At 39.4% G+C, this 26,154-nt stretch overlaps 2 protein-coding genes across 2 annotated transcripts in view; both read right to left on the reverse strand.

Annotated features, from left to right (window-relative positions):
• The window catches only part of fstl4 (follistatin-like 4), a 123,216-nt gene extending 103,463 nt beyond the window's left edge, over positions 1-19,753 (reverse strand). The window contains exons 1-2 of the mRNA XM_072375608.1: positions 19,681-19,753; positions 17,790-18,032 (exon numbers count right to left, since the gene is read on the reverse strand). Of these exons, the coding sequence (XP_072231709.1) occupies positions 17,790-18,032; positions 19,681-19,753 (316 nt within the window). The remainder of the gene's footprint in view (positions 1-17,789; positions 18,033-19,680) is intronic.
• cdkn2aipnl (CDKN2A interacting protein N-terminal like) overlaps positions 1-26,154 on the reverse strand; it is a 519,432-nt gene that overhangs the window by 14,550 nt on the left and 478,728 nt on the right. The gene's annotated exons all lie outside the window — the stretch shown is intronic.

The following is a 26,154-nucleotide window of genomic DNA, read 5'->3' on the forward strand; positions in this document are numbered from 1 at the left end:
TATATGTACTTTATGTAAAAGACTGAACAAAACTTAGCAAGATACTATTCAATGCAAAATATGCCAAAAGAAACATTAAAGAATGTCTGCATCTATTTTGATAGGAGCCATGATATTTTTCTGTCCTTGACGAAGAGCAAGCCATGCCCCATATTTCAAATGGTCATATTCTATGTCAGCTTCACTACAGTTTGTTTCGAACATCATGAACCATGATTCTTCATAACATTCTAAACCACACCTAAGGCTGAGCAATATGTCCAGTATTTCAGACAGGGTGGCAGTATTCAGGATATACTGGTGTTTTATGTGTAGGCTGGTGTTTTATATCAATATTCACAAGGACTATAGAATACACGGGATCTGTATTCTACCCCCTATCACACCATCTCTGGGCTAAAATGATTTTTCTTACTAATAAACATTTACTTTACTTTTCTGTTACTGTTGTTAGTCAACAAAATGAGTCAAAAATATTAACTAAAACGGTACCGGTTAAGACGATATCAACCAGCAATCACTGTTTGAGTTTTTGATCGTTAATGCGTGTTAGATGAGAATATCAATTCACATGCGCAGTTCACAGAGAACTCACCCCCCATCACCCCTGCAGCTGCAGCAGAGCTCGTGGGGCTGTTCTGGTGACAGTCTTCCATGGAATTTAGCAACCATTTGTCCAACAAAAGACTACGAAGAATGCTATTTGCTTTTGTAAGAAGAATATGCAGACAGAGTCACTAAACTGGCAGAAACAAGGAGGAATTGTGAGCATGTGCAGCTCAGCTTGTTGCTCACAAACACAGGAGGAAAGGTGAACCATGATTATGAAGAAATAAACACACTGACACAGCTTTAACGGGGGAAAATTAGTGTGAAATTACAATAGTATAAACAGTATTGTCTGATTTCATATCTCATAAGAAAATAGTGATATTGAAAAAAAAAAAGAAAAAATGAATAAACTGCCCAGCCCTAACTTCACCCATCTTGAAAAAAGAATATTGAACAGAGGTCTAAAGTGAGGTACGAGCTGTGAGCCCCTTGGTGTCGCTTATACAGGCACTATAGATGGGACTATGACCATTATCCAACTCTTTTTCATTTTAATACCAAGTACAGAATTCCACAGGCAGACATCCTGCTTAAGTGCTTAAAATGACCTTTGAGGTAGTTTCTGCAGTGTGCTTCTAGATTCACATTTTACCATTATAACAGCAACATAAACCGATCCTGAAAGAATAGAAAACATGCTGTTTCTTATCCACTCGACAGTATCACCATACAATGTTTGTTGATATAATTTCATAACAAATAATGTACTTTTAATCCATGAAAAAGATTAAACAAATCAAAATGTCTTTGTAGCATATTGTGCCATTAGAAATGTATCTGTAACGTGTAGCTGATCACTTTCCAGAGCCACAGGCCTCATTTCTACTCCTGATCATTGGCTAGAAAATTAAAGTCCTAAAAGCTGACTTCCATAAAGGTATACTCAAACAGAGACATGTCAATCCACTTTTCTCTGCAGCTGGGAATCATTTGAAGAAGCAATGCAGTGGCCTGAATCACCACCACAAACCCCAGGAGATGGAGTGTCTCTTTGAGTTAGGCAGATTATTGTACACTGGTTGAGAGATGGATTGGGAGGAACAGTCATATTAAGCCATGGTAGAGGTTTGGGGAAGGAGGGAGCACTCAAAGCACCAAATGACGTGACAGGGTTCGCTTTCAGGACGGCAGGAGAAGACAAAAGGATACTGAGGGATAGAAAACAGTATAGCCAGAACAGAAAATGGAAAAGGACAGAAAAGTACAGCAGGATAACAGTATAAAGTTTAAAAAAAATCTAATTTAACACAAGACCTACATGAAGAAGTGAATCAATTGAAAGGACATCTAGAGAGAGTATTACATTTTAGAAATACAAACTTTTTTGATGGGGAAACCGCTTTGAAAACAGATAGAGTTTCAATTGGTGTCAAGAGAAATTAGTTTTTTCCTGAATGAGTTATTTCAGATTTAGGCCTGATTAAAAAGGCACATATTAATGACAGGCAGAGCATGTGATTCACTTCCCTGAGGTGTCACATGAGGTGTGACAAAGTGTAATGAAACAAAAAGCTTGGTAGGAAGGTAGACTGAGGAGATGTGCGATTTTTTAAATAATGCAGGCTTTTACAGTGGAAAAAAAGATTCAGATGTCAATTATCCTATTCTGCATTGTAAGATTTGTTTACATTGGCACACAATGAATAACATACAGACTGTTGGGCCCTAGTAGAAACAAGACAAGTGGGGTGAATTTGTCCAAAAGAAATGAAAATGAGAGGACACGAATGAGCAGCATAGGAGCTAAGGGATGGAGAATGAAGCGGATGAGTGAATAACTAGTGAGGGCAGAAGGAGGGAGGAGAGGGAAGACAGGGAGACAAAGCAGAGGAGCAGAGGGGGAAAAGGAGAAGAACATGCAGATGGCTTGGAGAGCTAGGTTGAGGCTCCGGGGACACAGTAGAGAACGGGCTGGGAGAGGTACTGTGTAGCTGCAGGGATGGTTGCTCCATTGCACAAGAGATGGAAGTCACTTTGTGCGCTCTGAGGCCTAAAATCCAGTGTGTGTGTCAGTTGGGGAAGGAAGAGTGTATATTCCCAGTCACTGAAGAGACCCTGGCCAAACACTGGTGAGAGGATCCATGGCAAATGACCCGGCAGGAAAGAGCTGCGTTTGAATATGGTCTCCCAGCATGTTCATTTTTGCAAGTGTGTGTGGTTTCTTTTTTTTCTTTTTTTTGCATAATACCACTGTAGCTGCTCTTCTGAAGCAATTACCGAAGCTCAAACAAGCAGTGTTTGTTTACCATGAAAGTGACCTGTCACTCAGGATTTCAATTATCATCCTCTCTCCCAGTGAACCTGAGCTCACACACTGAAGAACAGCACCCTGTGCCTCACACAGATAAGGCAGCAGACGTCACCGGCTCCGGCCACAATGGATATGACTACTTCAAACTAGATAAGACGAGCATTAAACATACGATACCGCAAGAGTTGCTGTTATCTGTCAGGGGAGTTGACATCTTTATACCAGGTAACAAAAACAGAAAATAATCAGAACAATGAGTAAAGAAGTTTGATATATGTGACAGTATTATCTTCATAACTCACGTCACTGTCTGTAACTCTATTATTGGTCTATCTATGTGTACTGTCCCTCTTTTTTTCAAGTTCAAGCTTTGCGTTTTGGCTCATTACAAGGGATTTTGAGACAAATTTTTAATGTCAGGCAATTTCAATTTATCTCAGCCAGCACTGACAGTTTACTGCTTAACTCTGTTAACATGCTTGAAACATTTACATAGACGGGGTGGAGCATGTACTCGGATCCTGAATTAAAGTAAAAAACATTATTTTATCTCTGTAAAAAATACTCCGTTACAAGTAAAAGTCTTGCATGAAAAATAAGGACATGGGTATTAAGAGCAAAATATAGTGTAATTCTAAAAGTAAAAGCACCGATTCTTTCCCAAACAAAAATAGATGAATAATTTGTAGTCCACATGGTTTCTCAGAAGTTAAAGCTACCTCATGATGGACAGTGTTGGTTGCTAAAAGCACATCAGCTTTTGTTAGTTTCACTATGGAAACTCACTTTATGGGGAGCATGCTGCTGAAGTCAAACTTGGTAGATTGTTTGTCATCTAGACATAGGGGTTAAGTTTATCCAAGTCAGCCCAATATCTTGGGATGTGTGTGCACTCTCATTCTGTGTGAACCCAAACATAACCAAGTCCGTTCCGTGTCCTCAGCTGTTGAGCATTCTGCGGCCAGCTGCACCATAGTCACCATTTTATATATACAGCATTTTTCAGGGTGTGATAATTGATCATGAAGATTTGCATTCCCCCCAAAATGTCAGTTATTTTAGTTTTTTTATATAATTACACTGTTTCTAAATTACACTGTCAGATTATTGCATTAACTTTTATTTTATAGGTGGAATTGGTAAAGGTGACTTTAAGTTTTGGATAATTACATGCAAGGACGGTAGCAATTTTTTCTTAACCTTTCCATCCCCCACCTCTTGGGAAGAGAGAAGAGGACAAAGATCTTGGAGTCACAGTTTGGCCCTGTTCTAACGCCGGTGATAAAGTGAAGGAATACAGAACAACAAGAGATCAAAAACTCACTAAGTCTTTCTTAAGTCAGATAATTACACCAGGGCCATGCATAGTGCATCAGAAGGGTAGGATCTCAAGGTTAAAAAACAAATGGCCGTAGGGAATAAGACTTTAAAATGCAATATCTCAGTATCTCCCTCTTTCACTCCTTGGTGGGTCTCCATCTCCCCATCTGACCATTCACTTGCCCCTCCCTCTTCATTTGGAGAATATAAAAAATATTCTAAATTTGAGAAACAAATACTAACAACCCCTGTACCTTGTTACCAATACAGCAGACATGTCGTAAAAAAGAGAAGTAAAATTAGGCTATAGAAAACATTAACTTGAGCTTACTTTTGTGCAAATTAGCAAAATTTGCCAACTTTGTATTGCAAAAAACATAAGTGCACATAATACTGTGGTAATCCAGTAATAATAATCTCACTGACAAGTAAAAGTCCCTTCTTTGGGAAGTTAAAGAATTTATGGCATACTGTTTGAACCGCAACAACCCAGATGTGAGTGTCAGGAATGATGAAGCACATCACGGATGCCGCCAGGTGACAGGTCATCAAGCCGCATAAAATCACTGATGGCAGGCAGGTGAATTTATTTTTAGACTGTATTTAAAGCAAAATTATAGTTAAACCTAAGTGTATGCCATCATATCAAAAGGAACCAATGAACAGCAAAGCTTACCAATAAATACAGTGGAGTAGAAAAATGCATAATTACTTTTTAAAAAGAAAGAGGAGTGGAAGCACAAGATGCAAGTCCTTAGTAAAGTTTCAAACTTTAGCTTATTGGACAATAGGTCACAAACTGCACAAATACATCGTTTTCAGTATACCACGATGTGTGAAGAATTCTACCAACATGCAATGTGAATTTCAGAAAGCTATACCCATGTCAAGGGAGTGAGAAGAGGTTTACTTGTTTTGTGATGAGCTCCTCATTAAAACTGAGGACTACCACCAGCTGCCTGTGAAACACTAAAGAAGTAGGCTTCATTTTCAAGAAACGTGTCAATGCCAATTAGCAGTGTAGCTATAATTTGTACATACACACACAAACATATTCAAGGACAAATTAAGTAGAACCGAGTTAAGTCCTAACTGCAGTTCCACTGCAAGCAAACAGTTTAGCAGCGTTAAGTCATTAGTAAGTAATTTTCTTCACAGCGAGGTCGCATGTTGACCATTTTAGAAGACAAATGCTCCATAAAGTGGCCTTTAGTGCGAGATTCTAATCACTTGCCCAGACAAACGCTTACCGTGTAGGAAATGACTGCAGATGAGTGAGCAGCAAAAGGGGCGAAACAAACAAACGGCAGAATTACCAACATGAGCAATAAGCAACCCGCGCCTTCCAACCAGCTGTAAGTAATTCACTTGAAGAGCAGTGACTAATTCACACAAAACGGTATCCATCGCTGAGATCTTACACTGCTATGCAGCACACTTGAATAATTTGACTGTTTTGCATGAAAATGACTGAGCCCAGAGAATGCAAGACAATCTCCCACAAACTACATATTGAGTGTTAGATAAAAATGTAAATGATTTGGATTAAATGGCGTGGATGTAATCACCACATCAGTCTCATCTAAAGCAGGTCAACTCAAGCAAAACACACTCTTGTAATCCACCTCCGCTTTTTATAATACAAACATTATTTCACACAAGAAGCTGTTCTTTTGGTCTCTACAATAAATTCAAATTGGAAGGCATCTGCGTCTTTACACAATTAGCCGATGGATTCCTTATACATTAAAACTAGATATTTCATGAACACATTCAGTCTTCAGGTGGAAGTAAGCCACTTATCAAGAGAATAATGACTGTTGGTCCCCTACATTTCCATCCTCAATGGCATGGAATGCCTGAGCTGTGAAGATCACATCACTCACTTTCAGCTGATCTTTTTTTGTTTCAAGAAAAACAGGCTATTCAGCACCATTCAGCACAACATCTCTGTCAGGGACAGTCGTGAGCACCTTGTAACAACAAAAACAAAAGCTGGCAACAAGCTGTCACAAACATTACACCTGACATTTCGTCCCCATCCAGAAGTATGGCTTTTAACTTTAAAAAAAAAAACGAAAAGTGCGGCCAGTTGTTCTGGAAAGGGGTGCCAATAAATACGTGGAGATCATTCTTTCAGTGAGCACACACCTGGCTGCCTGTGGGGGCTTGACAAATGGGGAATAAAAGACTGGACACATACCAAATGCATCAAAAGTTAATTTTCTGATATGCTGGTGAGGTTGATCATAGCTGTGGGATTACTCTGAGATGCTAAAAAGTGGCAAGCAGCGGTGGAGTCTTCAAGTAGCAGTACGAAAGAGCAACACAATGAGCGCAGTTCAAAGATGCCATCTGTAATGTGAACAAAAATGCTTTTGCAGAGAGTATATGTGAAAAACATTAGCTTTTCATGTGATGCTGTGATCGCGAGAGTGGGACAGATGGAGGACAACCTGAGAACATAACGTCTCTTGTGTGTGATGGCTGCAGAGCTATAAAACCCCAGCCCCAAGATACAAACAATCTATTTAAAGAGAAAATTGTAAATAACAGTAACAGAACTGGCAGCATTGCTATGCATCATGCCAGCAGGCGTTGGAACAGCGCTGGGACCAGATGGAGTCTCAGATCAAGAGAAAGCTCTGGGTCCCTGCTAGCATCAGTGACACCTGTAACGTAGGTGCTAAAACAAAAAGGTCAGCAGCATCCATCCATCCGCACTGTTCTGGTTCTCCGTGGAAATCTTGTGGGATGAGTTTGAAAACAATAACACGGCTGATAACTTCCCCGAAGCAGCTGTTAGGGTCGTTACTCCCTTTGGATGTTAGAATTAAAGCATTCTCCATAGTCAGCGACTTATGGTAGAATGGTGACTCAATGATGCAAATAGGTCCTGTTGTGCTGAGATGCTAATCATGAATGCCAAGGGCACCGTGTCACTCAATAAATCCAAGCTACAGGAGCTCCTTTTTGTTTTGATGGTATGAAATGACCATGGAACATTAGAGGGAAAAATGCTTGTTTCTCTCAAAGGAATATATCATGTGAAGGACATCTTGCTTTTTTAACCAGTATGTATATTTCCTTCACTGTTGCTGATGTTGTTAAAAAAAAGAAAAAATTTAAACGTCAGCAATTCAGAACTGCAGTTTATAGTTCACAGCACAAAGATGTTTACACTGTAGATTGTCACTTACAGCAAGTCTTTTCAGGGGCACTATGCACCAATAGCAATTAAATTGCCCACTCTTGCTTGGAGACGGATATTTGTCAGATAAAAGGAAATGCTATTTAGAGCCATTTATATAAAAAACTGATAAGTATATCTCATAGATCTGAGCTGAAACCAGTCGGTAATATGAAACAAAGACATCAGATCAGTCTCAGATCACATAAAAGTTTCCTCATTTCTGAAATCCGAACAAAAAAACTTGAATCTTAATTGGGTAAAAAAATAAATCTGCCAATCGCTTTGCCCTGGCATAAAGCAAACTAATGTCCTTGAAATTGACAAGGCTTTGAATAATACCAGGTTATTGAGAAGCCATTTCTCGTTAAGCTGCTAGCAAACCTTGAGGATTTATGACTAGATAAAGAAAGAGAAGATGTGATATCTCACAATAAAGCATATGATGCAAAGTGCATTTTGTGACTTCATGTTTTCTGGTGAGAACAGTGATCAGAGGGTGAGCAGCTCGTGTGCCTCGGTCAAACAGACGGCTGCGAGAGAGGCTGGACTGTCATTCAGCCGATCATTCAGTCAGACAGAAAGCTGGCAGCACACTGTGTTGTGCTAGCTGTCGATCTGAGCTCATTCTTCACCCTCTGGTCAAACAGTTGAGCTGACAGAGTGGAAATGTATAATCTGACAACTCGCATGACACAGGACAGAGAAGGGGCTGCTCGGCTATCTAATCTCAGTAAGAGAATAGTAGCAGAAAGAAAAGATGGTCTGAGCGGAGTAAGAGAACATGAAAAATGTAGCCTGTCCATAGAAAGTTTGCATGAGTGACTCAGCATCATTTAACTTGTGTGATTAATCAACAGTCAGGCATAGAAGCATGGGTATAGAAAGAAGATGATTCACACTGAGCATTTAAAGTGCCAGTTGCTATTTAACGTCACATTACCATCCAAATTAAGCAGTGATTACTGCATATACACAAAGAGTCCGGCTTAAATCTAATTAATGGGATGGTTCTAATTATGAAATTGCTTGGCTGATTATATGGTACTTATATTATCATTAGTTTATTCTTTTCTGAGGTGTCTTTGCTGGTAGTGGTGATATGAAAAGTCCAATTTGATGTAGAGATAAAGTTTCTCAGAGAATCTTCCTGAGTCATAGCTAAAGCATATTTTCGGATCTGTTTTGTAACAGGTATATTTATTTTTTCAATCTGGTGACAATTAATCAGTTTCCTGCTGTGTTTACTTCTCCTTTTCACTCACTTAGGCCTCTTGTTAAGATTAACCTATTAAAACAACTTAGTTAGGGTCTGGAAAACATTCCGACTCATCTCAAAATTGATGATCCCACGACGTCTACTTCTCGTTGGAAATCTTTTCAAGTTTACAGGGTGTGAAAGATATGAAACAGTGTGCGGGCACAAAGAAATCTCTAAATGAAAACCAATTACCGCATCCATCTGCCCAAACAAAGACTTTGTTGTGTGCCTATACCACGATTTACCACACTGGAGGCTTTATCAGGACTATGGCATTCAATTAGTTTAAAAACAAATGAAATGCCATTAAATGAGTAGCTAAGAGTGGATATGAAGGGTGAAGTGTGCAATATTACAGCCATGTACTCGTGGAGCTACATTTGCAATTTTCATGAACAATGCTCAGAAATATAATTTGGTGGGCATGACGTGCAAAAAACTCTAGCATGCAATGACTGTTTTACTTGGTGTCCTCATTTCCAGGACCCTTGGTGTAACACAAGGAACAGGGCACCACTTTGCTTCATTTCATCTCAGTAGTTGAGGTGCCAAAGCCAAACCAAGAAAATTAGGTAACTAAATACAATAAACTGTGGAACCAAAACCTAAGAGTGTGTAAGACTACGTGAACTAACCCGCCCTTACCTCCTGAAACATGCTTTGAAACCCCTTTATGCTGCCAAATTCTTTGCTCTTAGTGTAGCCAAAGTCACGGCACCAACGCCAAAGGACACGTGTGAGAGAAGCTGTGGTATTTGATGCCCTGGGAACAAGAACAGACTGAGACCACACACAGTGACACATTAATTTTCTTTTTACTTTCAGCTTATGAATGTGTGTCTGTGTTTGAGTATACCAGGAACATAGCCGAGAGTATATGTGACTTTTTTTTTCTACTCAGGGTCACTTTGCCTGAAGATGTTTGTATTTTTATTTTATTATTTTTCTTCCAGGCTCAAACTCTACTTAGGCTCTGAACCAATTTAACACAGATCAGCAACATAGAGAGGAGCTTGACAGAGTCACTCAAATCCCTGTCTGCACTATATTGGGGACAGTGAGAGAAAAATTAGGGTGAAAGATGGAGAAGAGGAAAGCAGTTTGTGAGGAGGGAGTGAGAGGTATGGGGGGGGGGGGGGGGGGGCAGGACTGAGGGTGAGCAATGTGCTCCTACCTTTTCTGGAAAGGGGTGCCAAGAAAAAAGTAGATACATTTTTTTGTTGCTATTTGAAATATATCCACAGTGAAATCATTCATGATCTCACCTGTTAGCAACTGGAATCCATCTTTGAGAAAAACATATTGGATCAGTGAAGTTCTTAAAGTTAAAGCCAGAAGCATTGGCAGCCACATGTGCTATATTTTCCTATCATGCACCCATTAAGCTAATGAAGTGATTGCATAATAAAGTGGATGGACCAAATGACTCAATTTGTCACCGGTCGATTTTTTTCAGTTCTTCAGATGCCTTTGCCAACAGCTTTTTAAAAAAGTTAACAGTACTAACCTCAACAGTGTGAATAATGAGCACCAAAAAAAATGCTGTGACATGTGTTAACTCCACATGAGATGAGCGAGAGTTCAAAAAGGAACCTTAGATGTTTATTAATTACTTGAATAACAGGGAAGAGAGATCAAGTTTGTTCATTTTCGGGGTAGAATGAGAAGAGGCTGAATCCTAAGCCGTTTTGTCATTTTCCATTATCAATACAGCCGGATGCGTCAGACGGGCAAACATACATCAAAGGCTAAAGATCCAAGAGGCTTACTGTGGCGCCACAGAGTACAGCTCATCGCTGAAAAGGCAAAGTGATAGGCAATGCCAGTGTTTTGACAAGCATGTCAAAATCTCTTATTCAAGAATAAGCATCCTCTTTCAGAAGATATTACTTTGTTTGTGTCCAGACAGAATTGTGAGTGTTCTTTCCCGTTAATGTATGTACGTCTGTTTGTTCAGATCCGATTGTTTGGTTTTTTGTGTGTTTAAAAGTCCTCTAAATAGATGTGTGGGTGGTCTGATAGTGAGGTGAAGTGGCAGAGAACAAAAACCAGACCAGTGAGAGATTAAGCCTTTTCTATGAAATTCAAAATGGAATCACATATGCAGGATACTGCAAATACAAACGATAATCTAAAGTCTATTCTATCCTTCTAAACAATAGTCTGACACAGTCTCACTACAGCTCCACAAAAGCGGGGGGGTGGGGGGTGGGGGGTGGGTGTGGCAGTGGCCAAAGAGAAAACTGATGTTTATGAGGTGCCGGACCGGAGCGGGACCAGGGCGGGACATCTCTATCTGGGACAGGGCATCCATTTCATACAGAAAATACATCCAAAGTAATGAATGTGTAGGGAGGAAATCAACTTAATGAGGGAAGACCCACGTGACCACTGAAAGGGAAAATGAGTAAGAAGGTGTTGGGGGAAAAAAAAAAAAGAGAAACTGGAGTAGTAGTAGTGCTCGTTAATAAGCCCAGTGTAACAAATAAAGGGCTGTCAGGGGAAGTCTGGAGGATGTTAAGAGTGTGTTTGTGTGTGTGAGCGGATGTGTCACACCTGGCAATCCAGCCTGGCTTTAGTTCTTGTTAACCTAACAGAGAGTTGGATGCCAACTTCTGAACCAGTGATGCGTTATATGACCCGAAATACTTTACAACCTTGCTGAACCGGTTCAGTTCAACTGTGTGTTTTCTTAAATGTATCAGTGTCGTATGAAGCTGATTTGTGTTCCTTAAAAGAAGAATAATTACAAAATGTCGGTCCACATTAAATTAACACACACGCAACCTCTTCTATGATTTTACTCCAAGGATGTGGCATTGTAGAAATACAAGAGTTTCATGAGCTCAAATGAAGGAATAATTGTCACACCATCACAACACCAAACAGTCACCTAAATTCTGAGGGAATGAAATTTAAAACAAAATTATATATTTTTTCCTTGAGGTTTTGCCCCCCAAAAAAGAGAACGACTCAAAGACAGAGATCATCAACACTCAGGCAGGCACAAACACATGTTTGATCTCTCTAAAAGCATCTTGCTGCGAGTCCATACTGTACAACCCCTGCGTGAACTCAAGTCAAAAGTTGATCTTCCTTGTAAGTGCCATGTGTTTGTGTGACCGAGTTAATGGCTGCAGTCACAGGAGGGAGCAGAGTGTTAGCAAGCAATAAGATGGACGGTAGAGGGTCAGCGCAGCCAAGCTCTACTCACACAGAGTACTGCAGAGACAAAGGCAAGAGGGGCAGAACTGATGGCTAAAGCAATAACCACAGCTGCCACACAAAGAGTAATCTGACTGGCTGAGGCAGCTCTTAGAGGGAGAAACAACAAACATAGAAGTTGAAATGATGGATGGCAAAAAGCGATAGATAGAAAGGAAAAGACAAAGGAATGCATTTCAATCCTGATTCATCTTTCTTTCCTTTTTTAATCGAGCAAAAAATATAACGTTTTGATTATGTTTTATCATGTTTTTTCCCCTGTCACTTAGTTTCACTCAAGTCACCTGTTTCTGTTCCACAGCTGCATGTCATCACTAATCACTTCCCCACAGTATTTAGTTTCCAGGTTTCCCTCACTCGTTGCTGAATCTTCACCTTACTCCCATGGTTCTTGTTCATGTTTGTCAGGTCAGGTTTTGCCTCTTGTTTCGTTCCATAGTCTTTGTCTAGTCTTGTTTATTCATTTGTTCACAGTTTAGTGTTTCTTGTATCTGGCTCAGCCGCACTTTTTGTTCCGTGTTTTGTTAATCTTTTGTAAATCTTGTTCATCGAAGTTCTGCATCTGGGTCCTCCCTTCCGCACCACGAACCATGACAAAAAAATAAATAAAAAATTGTTTGCATTCATTCAGGAAATAATGATACTTTATGATTTTAGATGGCTTGTCACAGTCAATAAAAACAGAGACTGTGACCATTTTGTATGTTTGTTAAAAATGTTTTTATTCACCTGCATGAGACAAGATGTCATATTGGTCTCTTCTGCTTGCAGTCCTGTCACCTGCATTGTTTTAATGACACCAGATGTAAATATTGAGGCCTATAACTTGTAATATTCAACTGAATATACTTAGTTGAGCAACAGTTGACGTCAGCGTCGAAGCCAAGCAACACAGCCCAACTGTGGGCACGTTTTAGTTTTTAAAAAAAATAAATTAAATAATTCAATACACTCTGCAAAAATCTTCTGCGCACCAAACTGGTTGCCACTGGTAGAGAAAGTGGAAGAAGAAGAATAAAGTTGGCTTTGTTTTAAGAAGAAATTGGATTAATAGAGGAACAGCCCAACAGATGGATGGATAAATCTGTACCCTGCTTCACCTGGAACATGGCTCAACATGAACCTGAGGGACTTCCAATTCATTTCTCTTTGAGTGCAGAAAGACTGCCAATCTGAGCTGAAGGTCGGTGGGCCCTTAACCTAATATCACCAGTAAGATGCTCGTACCTAATTAAGTGGTTATACCTGGAGTAACCAAAGACCCCCCTGCCGAGTGCCCTGCACAACCCAGTGGGAACAAAAGTCTCTCTACTGCCTGTGCTGTGAGCTTGCTATTCATCAAGACGATGAAAGCAATTAATCAGCCGTGTTAGTTCTTTTTTGGAATGGTTCTAGAGGAAAGGGTTTGTAATCAAAGGCGGGATCAGAAGCTTGGATGTGCCCCGCACTCACCACAGGAGAAAAGACGGAAAACATCTGTGATTATGATGCTAATTTTACAAATTAGCACCCTGATTGCTAAAAGTAATGAGATTTTTAAATCTGTAAATGGAATCTTTTACAAACACCATGTCCCTCTTGAAATGGTTAGGTGAAAACTACGTGGAAAAAAAAGTAATTTAATTTTATGAAATTAGGGCTGTGTTATTGCAGGTTTCAACATGTTTCTGATTCTGCATTATCTCCTTTGTCTCACTTGTTAAAAAAATTAATAGAAACTCGTAAATAACACTGTGTAATAAAAAAATTTAAAAAATGGGGCGCTGTGGGGCACAGGAGATATCCTCAAAACCTGTCGAATGATGACTTTTGATACTTACAATCTTTATATTGCGAGGTTCAGGAGCAGTCAGTATTTTAATCCTATTTACTGAAAAGGTGGCTCTACAGAAGCCATTTGAATTAGAAAAAAACAAGCTTCAATTGTGAAGCTTATCATCAATTTTCAAGTTCACCAAACACACATCCTGTGTGAGTTAAGTCATCTGTTGCTTTTTTGTGTCTTCTTTAGCAGCTTCAGCAAGGTTAGAGTCATCTTAAAAGCGCTGCAGTAAAAACAGAATTTAGCTTATTGAGACCATGCACAATGGAAATCCTACTATCCTCTTTTGGTTCCATTTTACTTGTATGCAGTATTTATCCATTTATTGCACATGTGGCATTTTATACTCCCACTGTTATACTAATATCATTCCCCTCTAATTATTTTTACATGAAATGGACCATGGATTAAAGCACCAGATGAAGAGACTGTAAACACAAAGAAGCCGGTCAGAGGAGTGAACAAAGGCCCCATTCCAAGGTATATACCCTTCATCTCACTTCATTCTCAACCCATCGCCTCTCCTGTCTGTCACAAATCTTAAGTTCTCAAGTGATGCAGAGTCAGAGGGAGGCTAAAGGCTTCATTTAGCATCAAAGAGAATATTTGGTTGCCCTCAGATGGCCGAGTAACTCCTTCATCTCTGCATCTATGTTTACCTTAGCAGGTCTGGTTTAAAGCCTCCATACGTTTCATCCCCCCACGAACTGAGAAGAAAAATAGAACAACATTTTTTTAAATAAATAAACTAAAGGTTTCTCTATGAAAAAAAAAGTCGACTTTGTCCTTTTGTCTGATGCTACACAACACATATAGTACACAGAAAATACAAATGAGAAAAAGAATAAAAAATAAATCACCACTTGGACATGATGTATCAAATGTGGGTCATCCTTTATGTGCCTATAAAAATGGTGCCAGAATGACCAGGTTTCTCTGGCAATAGTTGTTTTGTTTTTTTTCCGGCCAAATTCCAAAATGAAAATATTTGGATTCATAAGGCTTGAATTTAGAAATAGCAGTTCAGAGAGCATTGCACATCCTTTTTCATACACTGAGTGCTCATCACAGAGTCCAAACTGTAACACTTCCCCGCTCCCCTTTAAGTATTAAAGAACATTGAGAAAAGAGTCGTGACATACATTCTGCCCCGAGTTTCATCCCAGAGAACATGAACTAAAGAACATATTGAAGAAGGCAGCCGGTGACCCATCTCTGGTGCTACTGGTTAACTTACCATATCTGCTAAATATGGTGATTGGCTACTGACGCGATGTGTCATAAATATTAAAAATAACTTGTTCTATCAGATAAGTGTTAAAGACAGCTATCATTCTGCAGCCTTACTGTTCACTATTTTCTCTGATAGTTGAACTGTGACAAAGTAAGTTGTAAAAACGTGCAGACCCACTGACAGCTTTACACATAAAACTAAATCTTTGATCAGCTCTTTAGGTGGGAGCCAGTAAAGAAGGCTCATACCACAGAAATGTCATCTTTCCCCAGAGGGGAGCATCATGGACAGGCTGTGCTGAGAGAATCACAATAATCCTGATATGATGAAACGAAACTGCATAACTACTTGCCACATTTTACACTGTGACTGTGGGCCATGGCCCTGAGCTGAAGGAAATAAGCTTTCATAGCTCAGCTTTTAGCTTTATCAAATGAATTTTAAAGTAAATCTGCCCCTGAAATTTTTTTTTTTTACCATGTGACTTTAAACGCAGCTCTTGGGATGCGTGACATCTGTTTGTAGCTATGAAGTTCTTGGTTTCAGTTTAGGATACTTTTTTCAAAGCCCTCAAAAATTCTGTTCTAAAATGATATAATCAACAAATGTGTTGCGAGATATGGCTATAAAAAGGAGCAAAAAAAAAGAAATACTCCTCAGTCACTAACACATACATGTATATTGTTCTTGTTTTACCATGCAAAACCTATAAGAGTAAAATATTGACACAAACAGAGTAAAGCAGAGTTTGGACGAGCTACAAAGACAAAGTCAAATTTTCAAATTGTAAAAGAAAGTGGGAGAATGAAACCCTGTACACAAAATTAAGCTGTAGATGAACATGTGAAAGTGAAAACCTAAAAAACGCATCTTCTTTCCATTTTCTGTGCCGTTTATACCAACAAGAGGGATTGTGAACAGGCACAGCTGCGCCTGCCAATGACGTCTCCGTTGCAATAACTACTTGCTATTTACAAGTAGTTATTGCTTGAATCACATTTGAGTGATTCCCAACGTTTTCCATATCTTGCTGGTTTGCTTTCAAACATCAAGTTTAAGCCTAATGTGCTGACTGAATATCCCTAATGTGGATTAGCTATGCATGGTGGTATCTGCCAGCAATCCTTCCCTCCCTAATGTTACGCGACAAAAAGTGCTGCCAGTTTTGTTCTAGTATGTAAGCGTCTGTGTTTTTTGGGTCGCGCTGACTTGAAATCAATCTCCACGAATAACTATAGCTTTACTTTCCATTTGAACATCTACACTATCATAGATTATACAAATCTGTTTGATACTAGTATGACCCAGAAACAGCATTTGGAAAAGAGGATGTGTCAACATTGTACAATTTTAGCATTTTAGTATGTGCATGAATACATTGAATAAGTAAAAATTCCAATCAAGGCCTGGTATCTGTGAATCAAAATTATGATGAATTGCTGATGAGTTAGTCAAGGAGTGACGGTTACAATTATTTATTGTAGAAAGCTGCTGATCCTCAGTAAACTAGTGGTGAATGAGCAGAAGTAGTAGAGGGAGGAATATACAGTATGTGGACATACTGGGTATTTAAAGTCATTGATGAAATCACAAATACAAAGCTGTTGATGGTGTTTACACTTTAGCCTAATTATGTTGTATGATGCAATCTCTCCTTTAACATTCTACAACATTTGTGGTGCTTAAATACTGATTGAGATGTCACTGTTTGAGTGAGAGCTGTGACCAGCATCTGATAAAGATACCGCCTGCCATACGGTTGAGGTACTATAGGTAGCTTAGCTGCCACTTCCCAGACAAACTTGACCCGGTTCCAGAGTCTTCAGCATCAAACGACAGCGGACCCCATTCTTCAGGCAGCTGACAGAAACTGCGTGGTTTTCCCAGTGACTGATGCTTGTGACTGCAGCTCGACAGCTGACAACACGGTACAAAACAATAGCTTTTCACGTCAGCACAACTCTTTCTGTTTAAATGGTTCAACATCACACTGAAGCCAAAGCCCCAGTTTAGCCTTGAAAATTGTTCACATATGTGCCTCTGAGGTATCGCAGCATAATTTGAGGGCAATTCTCACTCAAATTGCATCAAAAGCATCAACATGTATCATACTCAGTGATGCAGTGAGACATCAAAGATGCAGCTGCTGTGCAACACCACTGTGCTGTTCCTGAAGACAGTGAAATTGTTACTGTAACAACCGAGATGATGTCTTTTTTTAAAGGCATGTTAAAGAAGAATACTGTAATCGATTATTTGACTAAATATCACTTACTCTCAGATTCAACATGATAGGGATGATTTATTTATTTATTATTTATTTTTCTTAGCTACGATGAAGAACACTTTAGTAGTGGCGGTTGTACCAGACATTAAGAGATTAACACGTGATTTTTGTTTTCGTCTTGAAAAATATTTCACAGTCAACTAGAGTGAGTTTAATCATTGCCAAAAAAATTACTGCCACCTAACTGGAACATTGACAGCATTCCTAAAAGTTAACCCAAAGAAAAACAACGCTTCTAGAGCTCTCCAGTAACAGATGGGTGAGCAAATGAAGGACAGTCTGGAGAAAACAAGATTAATTTAAACACACAGGATGAAATGCCAGGGAGTGCTCACAGCAGCATGCTGTTTGTCATCAAACTTTGTGGGAACCGTCTTAATTTTGACAACCACCTGCAGTAATCACTGCAGGGCATGAGATGAGCATTTCCTATATGTCATTTATCTTAATAAAGACAAATTACACACACAAACTGGTCTTATTTTGATTTCAAAAACTTTGCTAAACTTTACTAAACTAACTCCTGAAACTTTTTTCCATTTCCTGAAGCAGATTTGTGCCATGTGAGAGTACCGCACAAGACTTACCTTTGAAGAAGCAGTCCTTGCTGTGTACCACGTAGATCCGTCTCCTTTCTAGGCAGGCAGTGCGGTAAACCTCACAGTGGTTCTCGTAGAACCTGCCATCTGAGCCACAGACCGGCACAAAGGAGGGTCGACATTTTTCCTGACAGATGCACTCCGCGCGCCCAGTTTCTGCCATCAGCACACACTGTCTGCCCCGTCCACAGTAAGTCCTCCGACACGGGCCTCCATCTGGATCAGAACGGGCTGGAAGGAAGAGAAAGAATATTGCGTGCGATTTTAGGAAGGGTGCCAGAGGAAACAAGTAGGTTTGTAAACCTTCATTGACTGGGTATGGCCATGAGGAAGGAGACAAGGATCCACAACAGCTACAATATTTCCTTAAATAAAAACCAAGATTCAATTAAAAGCAGGGCCTCATCTAATGACCAGGAGGGAAGCTGATGCACACAAATAAAGGCCAGGCATCTAATACAGAGTGGGAGAGAGTAAAGAAAACAAAATCATATATGTCATTACAAAGCATGTAGCCAAGATGAAAAATGTCAGGCTATACCTAATCAATTCAGTGAAAAAAAACATGGTGATGGTATTACATTTTATTGTTCTGGATTTAGCTTCTGTCAAAATAATTCCTCACTTTTAAAGTTGCTAATATCTTCGAACAAAAGCCATGCTCAGAGCTGGGCTGTTTTCTATCCCATTCATTTTCACCTGTAATTTCAGTTTTATAGAAGTTTTAAAGGTGTAGTCACACCTTGTCAAGCTAATAGTTTGTTAGCCAGCGTGCCACTTAGTTTATTCAACATTTCTGGCGCACAGTGCGGCATCTTTCTCTGCAAACTTTTTCAAAGCATCCACAGCAAATTCTAGAGGGAAAATTAACAACAGTAGTATTTTCCACAGACTCCTCCTGATTACGGAGCTCCCCCTTAGATATTAATTGATTTTCCAGTGACTCGCATTTACCTGTACTACTCCAGATTTAGTCATTAAGGAATAAAGATAAGGTATTTTAGCACAATGTTCTAAGCAATACTAATAACAATGGTAATATGAAATAAAGGCTTGCCTCTTTTGAAGGTCTGGTACCCTGTTGCAGTAAATACAGACCTCAGCATTTATTTGAGGAACACTAGTATCGTCATTAGCAGGAAAACCTGGCACATGACTGAAAGTACAAAATGCCAGAGGGACCTTTCTGTCAAAATAATACTGGAATCCACAAAAGAAAATCTTTAATACACTACTAAGGAGGAAAATATAGACTGTAGAAGACATTTGAATTACTTTGAGGAGCACCAGAACTGTATTGTAAGAACCGTATCCGTCTTCTTTAAATGATGTCAAATGAGTTTGTTTTTTAATATAATAAAACAAGGAAAATTGTATGATTCATACGGTGTGCACTAAAATTAGAAACAGTATAAACTCAAGCCTAACACCTACAACCCTCGCTGCAGTTTTAAGACCTTCCTAACAAGGAGAAACTTTTTAAAACACAGCCTTTACTAATCAAAGAGCAAGGTGTCCTTATTAACACCTTTCTGAATCATTCGCACAAACGTGCACATGTACACAAATACGAAGAAATTTTCATGCCGTGAACTCGAAAAAACTGAGGCAGAGCTTACACTTCTGCTTTTCTTTTTTATAGCTCTTAACACACACACACACACACCCACACACAAAAAAGTGCACATGGGAGCAAAGGGCACACAGAATTCTCTATCTTCATAAATACAGTCTGTGCCAGCCTTTGCTTCACATACACACACGAATGAGTGTCCAAGAGTATCACTGTCACCACCTCTGACTGCCTACGACACCTTGTTTTTCCCCCCTGTTTCAATCTATAAGAGCTCAAAATCAGTCAAAAAGCTGCTGATCCAACCAGATGCTCCACCTTGGACTGAACTTTCCTGTTTGACCAGCTCCCTGCTATCATGCTGTGATCTGAGGCCCATCTGTGCCCCGGGGTTACAGCAGCAAAAATCAAACTCTCATAAATGTACAATTAAAGAATTTGCTGCCTCTAACCCATTTCATGCAAATGTCTGTGTTAATACATCAAACACTGCTCAGACATTACTCCTAAAAGTGAAAAGGCACAATCGTTGTTAGAAAATACGAAACAGGGATTCACTGGCAAAGAGTCAACTCCAGAGTTTACACGCTATGATATGATGAATATTAAATACAGTGGTGTACTCCTTTATTACATTTTACAACATAAACTAAAATTATATGTATTACTGCACTGTGCTTTTTTGTATGGAGACCAGAAAAGTCCCAATTAGAGTCGATTAGAAACTCTCAGATAGGGCTGGAGCCGAACCCAAATACAGTATTTGGAAAGGCACGAATAGTGTTTTTGTTTTTTATATAATTATTTCATACAAATATTTTTCTAAATTATTTGTATTCAAGAAGAAGAAAAACATTAAAAACATGTTGTGGCTCAGTTGGTAAGCTGCGGGGCATCTGAAATGATTGACTATGGTCTACGTCACAGCCAGTTAAGCTTTTGTTCATATGGATTTGTTTCTATACTAACAGAGTCATCCTAATACTTGATCCCGCTGTTGATAGAGATCAGTAGCCAATGCACCTTCAAATTATTTTAGCTTTGTGGTAAAGATAAAATATATATATATATTTTCATACACTTTCAAACATGGTATCGAATTGGCCTGTAAAGTTTTTGATGCACTTCTACATAGTAAGTATGGGTGGACTCCTGGAAATTTGTAGGTTAAAATTTTATTGGATGAATTATCTACCGAATATAAATCCTTGATGGATGGTTTGTGCAGCTGCTATGCTTTGGCTTTTATTTGCTCTGTAATTTATTTATTCTGCTCAAGGGCTCCATAGAGGGAGCTACTTTATAAGAGCTGAACAGGAAATAGTCATTTTGAAACTGTGATTCAATGGCTCATTTTTTGATGTTCTGTACTAGCAGAAAAAAGACCTCCAACACGTTTTGTGTGGTGACCCACCAGTCTGCTCCTGGTTACAATGCTATTTCACTAGCTGTGCTCAGAGCTGCGTGCTAACAGTTGTGTACATCAGACGAAAAAAGTAGATCCAGTTTTAAACTTACTGGTTGCTCAGTTTATGAAAAACACGAACCAATATTATATTTAAGTAATCAAAATCACTTTCATAGTTATATTGAAGGAGAATTGTACACCTACGTATCCTGAATTTGAAGTGTAGTGAAAGCAAAAACTTAATTTGAAGACAATTTTCAATTCTATTTGAATAAAAATGCAAATGCAATCTCTTGCCTCAATAAATACAATTACAAATACTGTGTGTCCTGCACACCCCTACCCCAGACATTCTCTCAAATGTCAAAAACTGGTTGAACCGTCGAGCTCTGTAGCCATAGAAATGCCTGTGGCTGAGTATTTATCCTGTAAAATCTTCTGTTTTAGGATCAATTACGAGACTAACGTTTTAGAGTCAAGTCAAAGTATCCCTCTTATTGACCCTGTTGAGTTGAAGCCCTGTTTCTTCTTTTAAAATTTCAAGTGTTCCTATCTTGTCTTTGATGTTAACAAGCTATGTTATTTGCCATGGAAACTAGGGAAAACATAAAGGAAATGACTGCTGGCTGCATCACACTGTGAGAACCAAATTGCACAGCATGAAAAACTGGGTGGAAAAGGAAAACAGCGTTTGAAAATGGTGAAAATGAAACCATGATTTTAGAACCTAAAAGAAAAATACATGCACAACGACATCTAATATCGCTGCTCGTAACGTTTCATTGCAGTTATGAGACACTGAAGGATGCACGACAATTACAGGGAAATAAACACACTTCCCAGAGGGGCTTTGTGGCCATTGTGTTGGTCCTGCTTTGAGGTAGAGTTAGTTAAGATGCTGAGACAGGGTGAGCGCTATTATCCCTTTATGGAATGAGGCTAAAAACCATACTGGCTTAAAAAGAAAAAAAAAAGAAAAATAAACACTCAGTCCATGCTTTTATAATCAAACTGCTGAAAACAGAAATTGAATTTGCCTGGACTAAAATCATATCTCAACTCTCAGTATATTCAGAGGTAATACGCTGCTGTTGGAGGACAAAAGACCTGTAATTGCATTAAGGTGATTTAAGGGCCGATGCAAAGGGACCCACTGCAGCACACACACATTAGTTCTGTTGTACCCTCCAAACTCACTTAAGGGTGTCAGTATGCAGGTAAGCATGTCTAATACACATCATCAGGCACATTGCCAAAAGCAAACGCATACTGTATATTGTGTCGAAATGATTAGTCCATCATTCAACAGACATACTGATCAATTTACAAAACCTTCGATGACCGTCAGCTACCTCTGAAGACATTTTCCTGACTTTTACATGTGATACACTAAACCTTTAACCAATTAATATCAATAACGGGTGGGAAAATAATTATAGAGGATAATCGATAACTACAGCTCAACACAGCCTGGAGGTATGTGGGGTCTGACCAGACGTGGCAGCTCTGACTACTTTATCATAATTAGGTATCAAGAATCAAAAGAAGCCGTGGTTTGGGGGTGTGCCAGGTAACTACCCCGATGGGAGCACGAGTGAGACAAGGAGGATGCTGAGACTAAGACAGACTCAATTCCTTTTTATCCAGTTTACTAATTGCTGTGCGTGTCTCGGCAAAGCATCTGTGGGAAATGCAAAACAGCCCAGCTCCCTCGCCACCTCACTGTTCATGTCAAGGTCGGGGACGATTACAAGATCGTTTGTATTCTCCAAGCATGAGAGATTAAACGCTTAGCAACAACCATCCAGCGGCTGTTACCCACCGGTGGTGGTGCTTACTTCCTCTTCCTTCTCTTGCTTTGTCCCAAACTGTCTCTGCCTTCACTCTGACAGTCCCTCTTGCCCTCTTGCCTTTTGCTCAGAGAAAAGAGTACATGAACAGCAGCCACTCAAACAACAGCAACAATAGCGCATAGAAGTTACATTTACAATGCACAAGCTGCCTGACATTTAGCTAAGTCTCTGTGCTCACATTTATCTGCAGAGAGTCCTTTGTCTTCCACTCTCTTGGACCATATTGGCTGCAATTTAGGCTTACTTAAGAGGCTAAAAGTGCTGTCTGATAATCCTTACTGTCTAAGCTGCTGGCACAGCTCTTTGAATGGCATCCAGTGGTGCCAAGACAATGTCAAGCTGACCCTACAGAGTCAAGTGTGCGTCCTGCCGCTCTAAATCTTTCTCCTTATTCTTCCCTTTCTTTTGTGTACTGTTCATGTTATTGTTTGGACTGAAGAGAAATTTTGACCAGAAATGGTCCACTGTTATCCCAGATGTCTGGCTTTGTAAGACGCAGTGCCGATAACTACACAGAACATAAGGGACCAGTACAAAGCGTTTTGGCTCACGTCATGTCATTTTTTTGACATAAGTCAAACTTTTCATACTCTGCCGAAGTAGAGAAGAGCATAACTAGAGGCACAGCAATCCTGACTGTCTTTTCCTTTGTCAGAGGGAGCTACAATCATGTCGCTTTCAGCTCTCACTGAGTCATTGTGATGAAGCAATTGAAAATTCGACTCCAGAATGAGGCATACAATGAATCTGCACTGCACACTGTCACCTATACCTATACTGTCACATATTGGTACGGTCGCACAAGAACACAACACAGATTGACTCAGGATATGTCGCTTTCCTCTGGAAGTAAAGCGCTTATGTCTGAACACCTAACTCTATCTTGGAAATTTAATATACCTTTACATATTTATACCTAAGGCTAGACTCTTGAGCTGCATTAAAATCCATTTAACATTTTAAGGTAGTCATGAGAGGCCTTATCTGTTTTGTTTTACCAGGCTCCACAGATGTAGTAGTTTATCGTTCCTGATAGATTTTCCTCAGAGAAACCTGAGGACAACGCTGAGCTTCTTACTAATTAGACTGGAAGAACATTTGCCCTGCTGATGTGGGACTCTCAGCCTGAAGCATCGCCATGTTATTAATCTCCCTGATCCATAGAAATGAAGAGCACGCAGTCACAAGCCTTTCAGGATGTCAGAATGTGACATTTTGTGAAATAGCGTTTTTTTTTTTTCTTCCTTTGCCAGAAGATAGCTATTGTTATGTGTGGTGTGTTTTTTTTCATTTCACATCCTGTACAGTCAGGCAGCGAGCGTGTGAAGGGCACGTGCATCCTCTGTGTATGTGTTCTCCAGCCTGAGAACAGCTCAGTCACGTCTGCATATCCTACAGATCATTTTATTTGCTCTATAGCAGCTGTGGATAATTAAATATTGAGACACGCCGTCAAACACTGTCTTCCCTGAGCTGCACAGTTGGACAAAGCACTTCTGACATGCACACTGAGCTGGAATATCAATGGACACCAACGTCTCTCAGTGCTAGGTGTGATATGCCAGGGCATACACACACAGATAAGGACAAACTGTCATTGTATACCAAATAATGTTATTTTTCTGAGTAAACAGAGGAAAGATACTGGAATACAAACGACCAATGGCAGAATAAGGTGCGAGTCTTTTTTTTTAATACTTTGGCTCTGTTTAATACTTGAAAATGATACCCTCTGATCTAGCAGTAAAGACACTAGGAATTGATTTTTACCAACCAGAATAACAGCAAAGACAATTAAGTGAGTGAGTGAGTGAGTGAGTGAGTGAGTGAGTGAGTGAGTGAGTGAGTGAGTGAGTGAGAGAGAGAGAGAGAGAGAGAGCGAGAGAAAGGACACTCACAAACAACAGAGGCGCAGATTCAAGCACACACACCAAAATAAAGATATCAAATGACGCTGTGTGACAGGAGGGGCCAGGATTTGTCTGCTGTCTAAATGAGAGCTCCAACAACGTTGCAAAACTTTTCCATGTCTGATGCAAGAGGAAGATGCTAAATTTGAATGCAACAGTGTGCACACTGCTGTCCACTTCTACTTTGTGTTCCTGCCATCGTATGCAATGTAGACTATTTCCAGGCATCATAATTTGAAATGTAATGACAGCTACTGGAACAGAAGGCAGTTTAAGCTCTATTCTTTGATTTATCCAGGACACCAAATGCTTCAGACAAACAAACAACACATTATCAGAAAAGGAGAAGATACAGCCATTTGAGTTTGGGCTGGATTTTTTGTTGCCACAAAAATACTAATTGATAAAATCAAGAATTTATGGCTGTTTTCCTTAAGAAGAGAAGACAGCCTTCAAAAAAACTGAAACTGTCAAGTGTGCTGACAGGTATTGATGTAACAATTTGTTTAGACAGTGAGGACTGCATGTTAATTATTGTGCTCACAATAACAACACACTGATGTTTAGCATGTTCCTTCAAATTAGAGATGTCCCTGTAATTATCTGGGTTTATTTTAATTTGTTGGGTCTACTATGGTAGTTTGATGTAACATTGTTATAGCTCATCATTTTAATCAGACCACACATGCAAAACTGTGATCATGAGAAATTCAATTTAAGATTAAAAAATGGATTTGCTCTATATGGCTGCAACTAGTCATTTGTTTCATTGCAATTAATTGCTTATAGTATTGGTATCAAATCCCTGTTTAGTATAATCCAAAAGCAGCTCATTTCATTTCAAAGGTTTGGAATGTCTGGAAAAGGAGGAGAACTGAACCTCTGAATTGATTGTAGGTTTCATGCTGAGAAAGAGATAAGTATGCAACATTTCATCTCAATCAACCAAGCATTTGATATGTTTGATAAGCTGTTCATATGTTTCAATCTGGACCAAAGAGATAGAAAGGGAGCTACAATAACAGTGATATGTGACGCATCATGTAAAGGTGGATTAGATTTATCATTAACTTGCTACCAGAGACATCTCTCTCCATCAAAATGTGACAAATGACCCGTTACTTCCATGACCTCCTCCGTAGCGGCAGGATAGCCATAACCTTTGTGACCCTTATATAGGACTCAGTGGATGGATGCTGGAGTCATCTCATTCAAACAACTTAGATGAAATTGTTTAAACGTTATTGGTGAATAGACTGAATGCACCAGTGATGACTGGTGACTGAGCTTGGACCCGTCTGGTCTGTGCAGAAAATGTAAGCAACTCAGATAAAAACTGCAAACACACCAAGAAAGCTAGAAACTTGTATCAGAGTAAATCCTGTAAAGATTAAAGGTACTGTGGACCTTAATGGTAAAAAAGACCCAACAAAGCTGACAATTATCCCCCTTTTTCCTCTCAAGTAGTGAACTAGTACTAGTCCTAGTCCTAGTAACAACCTCAAGATATAGTATCAAAATTGGGCCGATTGCTTTTATATTATAAAACGCTTACAGTGGAGAAACTTTTACTGATTACTGAGGCCACATTGCTGATGAACATGCAACA

The sequence above is a fragment of the Leuresthes tenuis genome, unplaced genomic scaffold (assembly GCF_036924035.1).
Source record: "Leuresthes tenuis unplaced genomic scaffold, fLeuTen1.0.hap1 SCAF_21, whole genome shotgun sequence".
Taxonomy (NCBI): domain Eukaryota; kingdom Metazoa; phylum Chordata; class Actinopteri; order Atheriniformes; family Atherinopsidae; genus Leuresthes; species Leuresthes tenuis.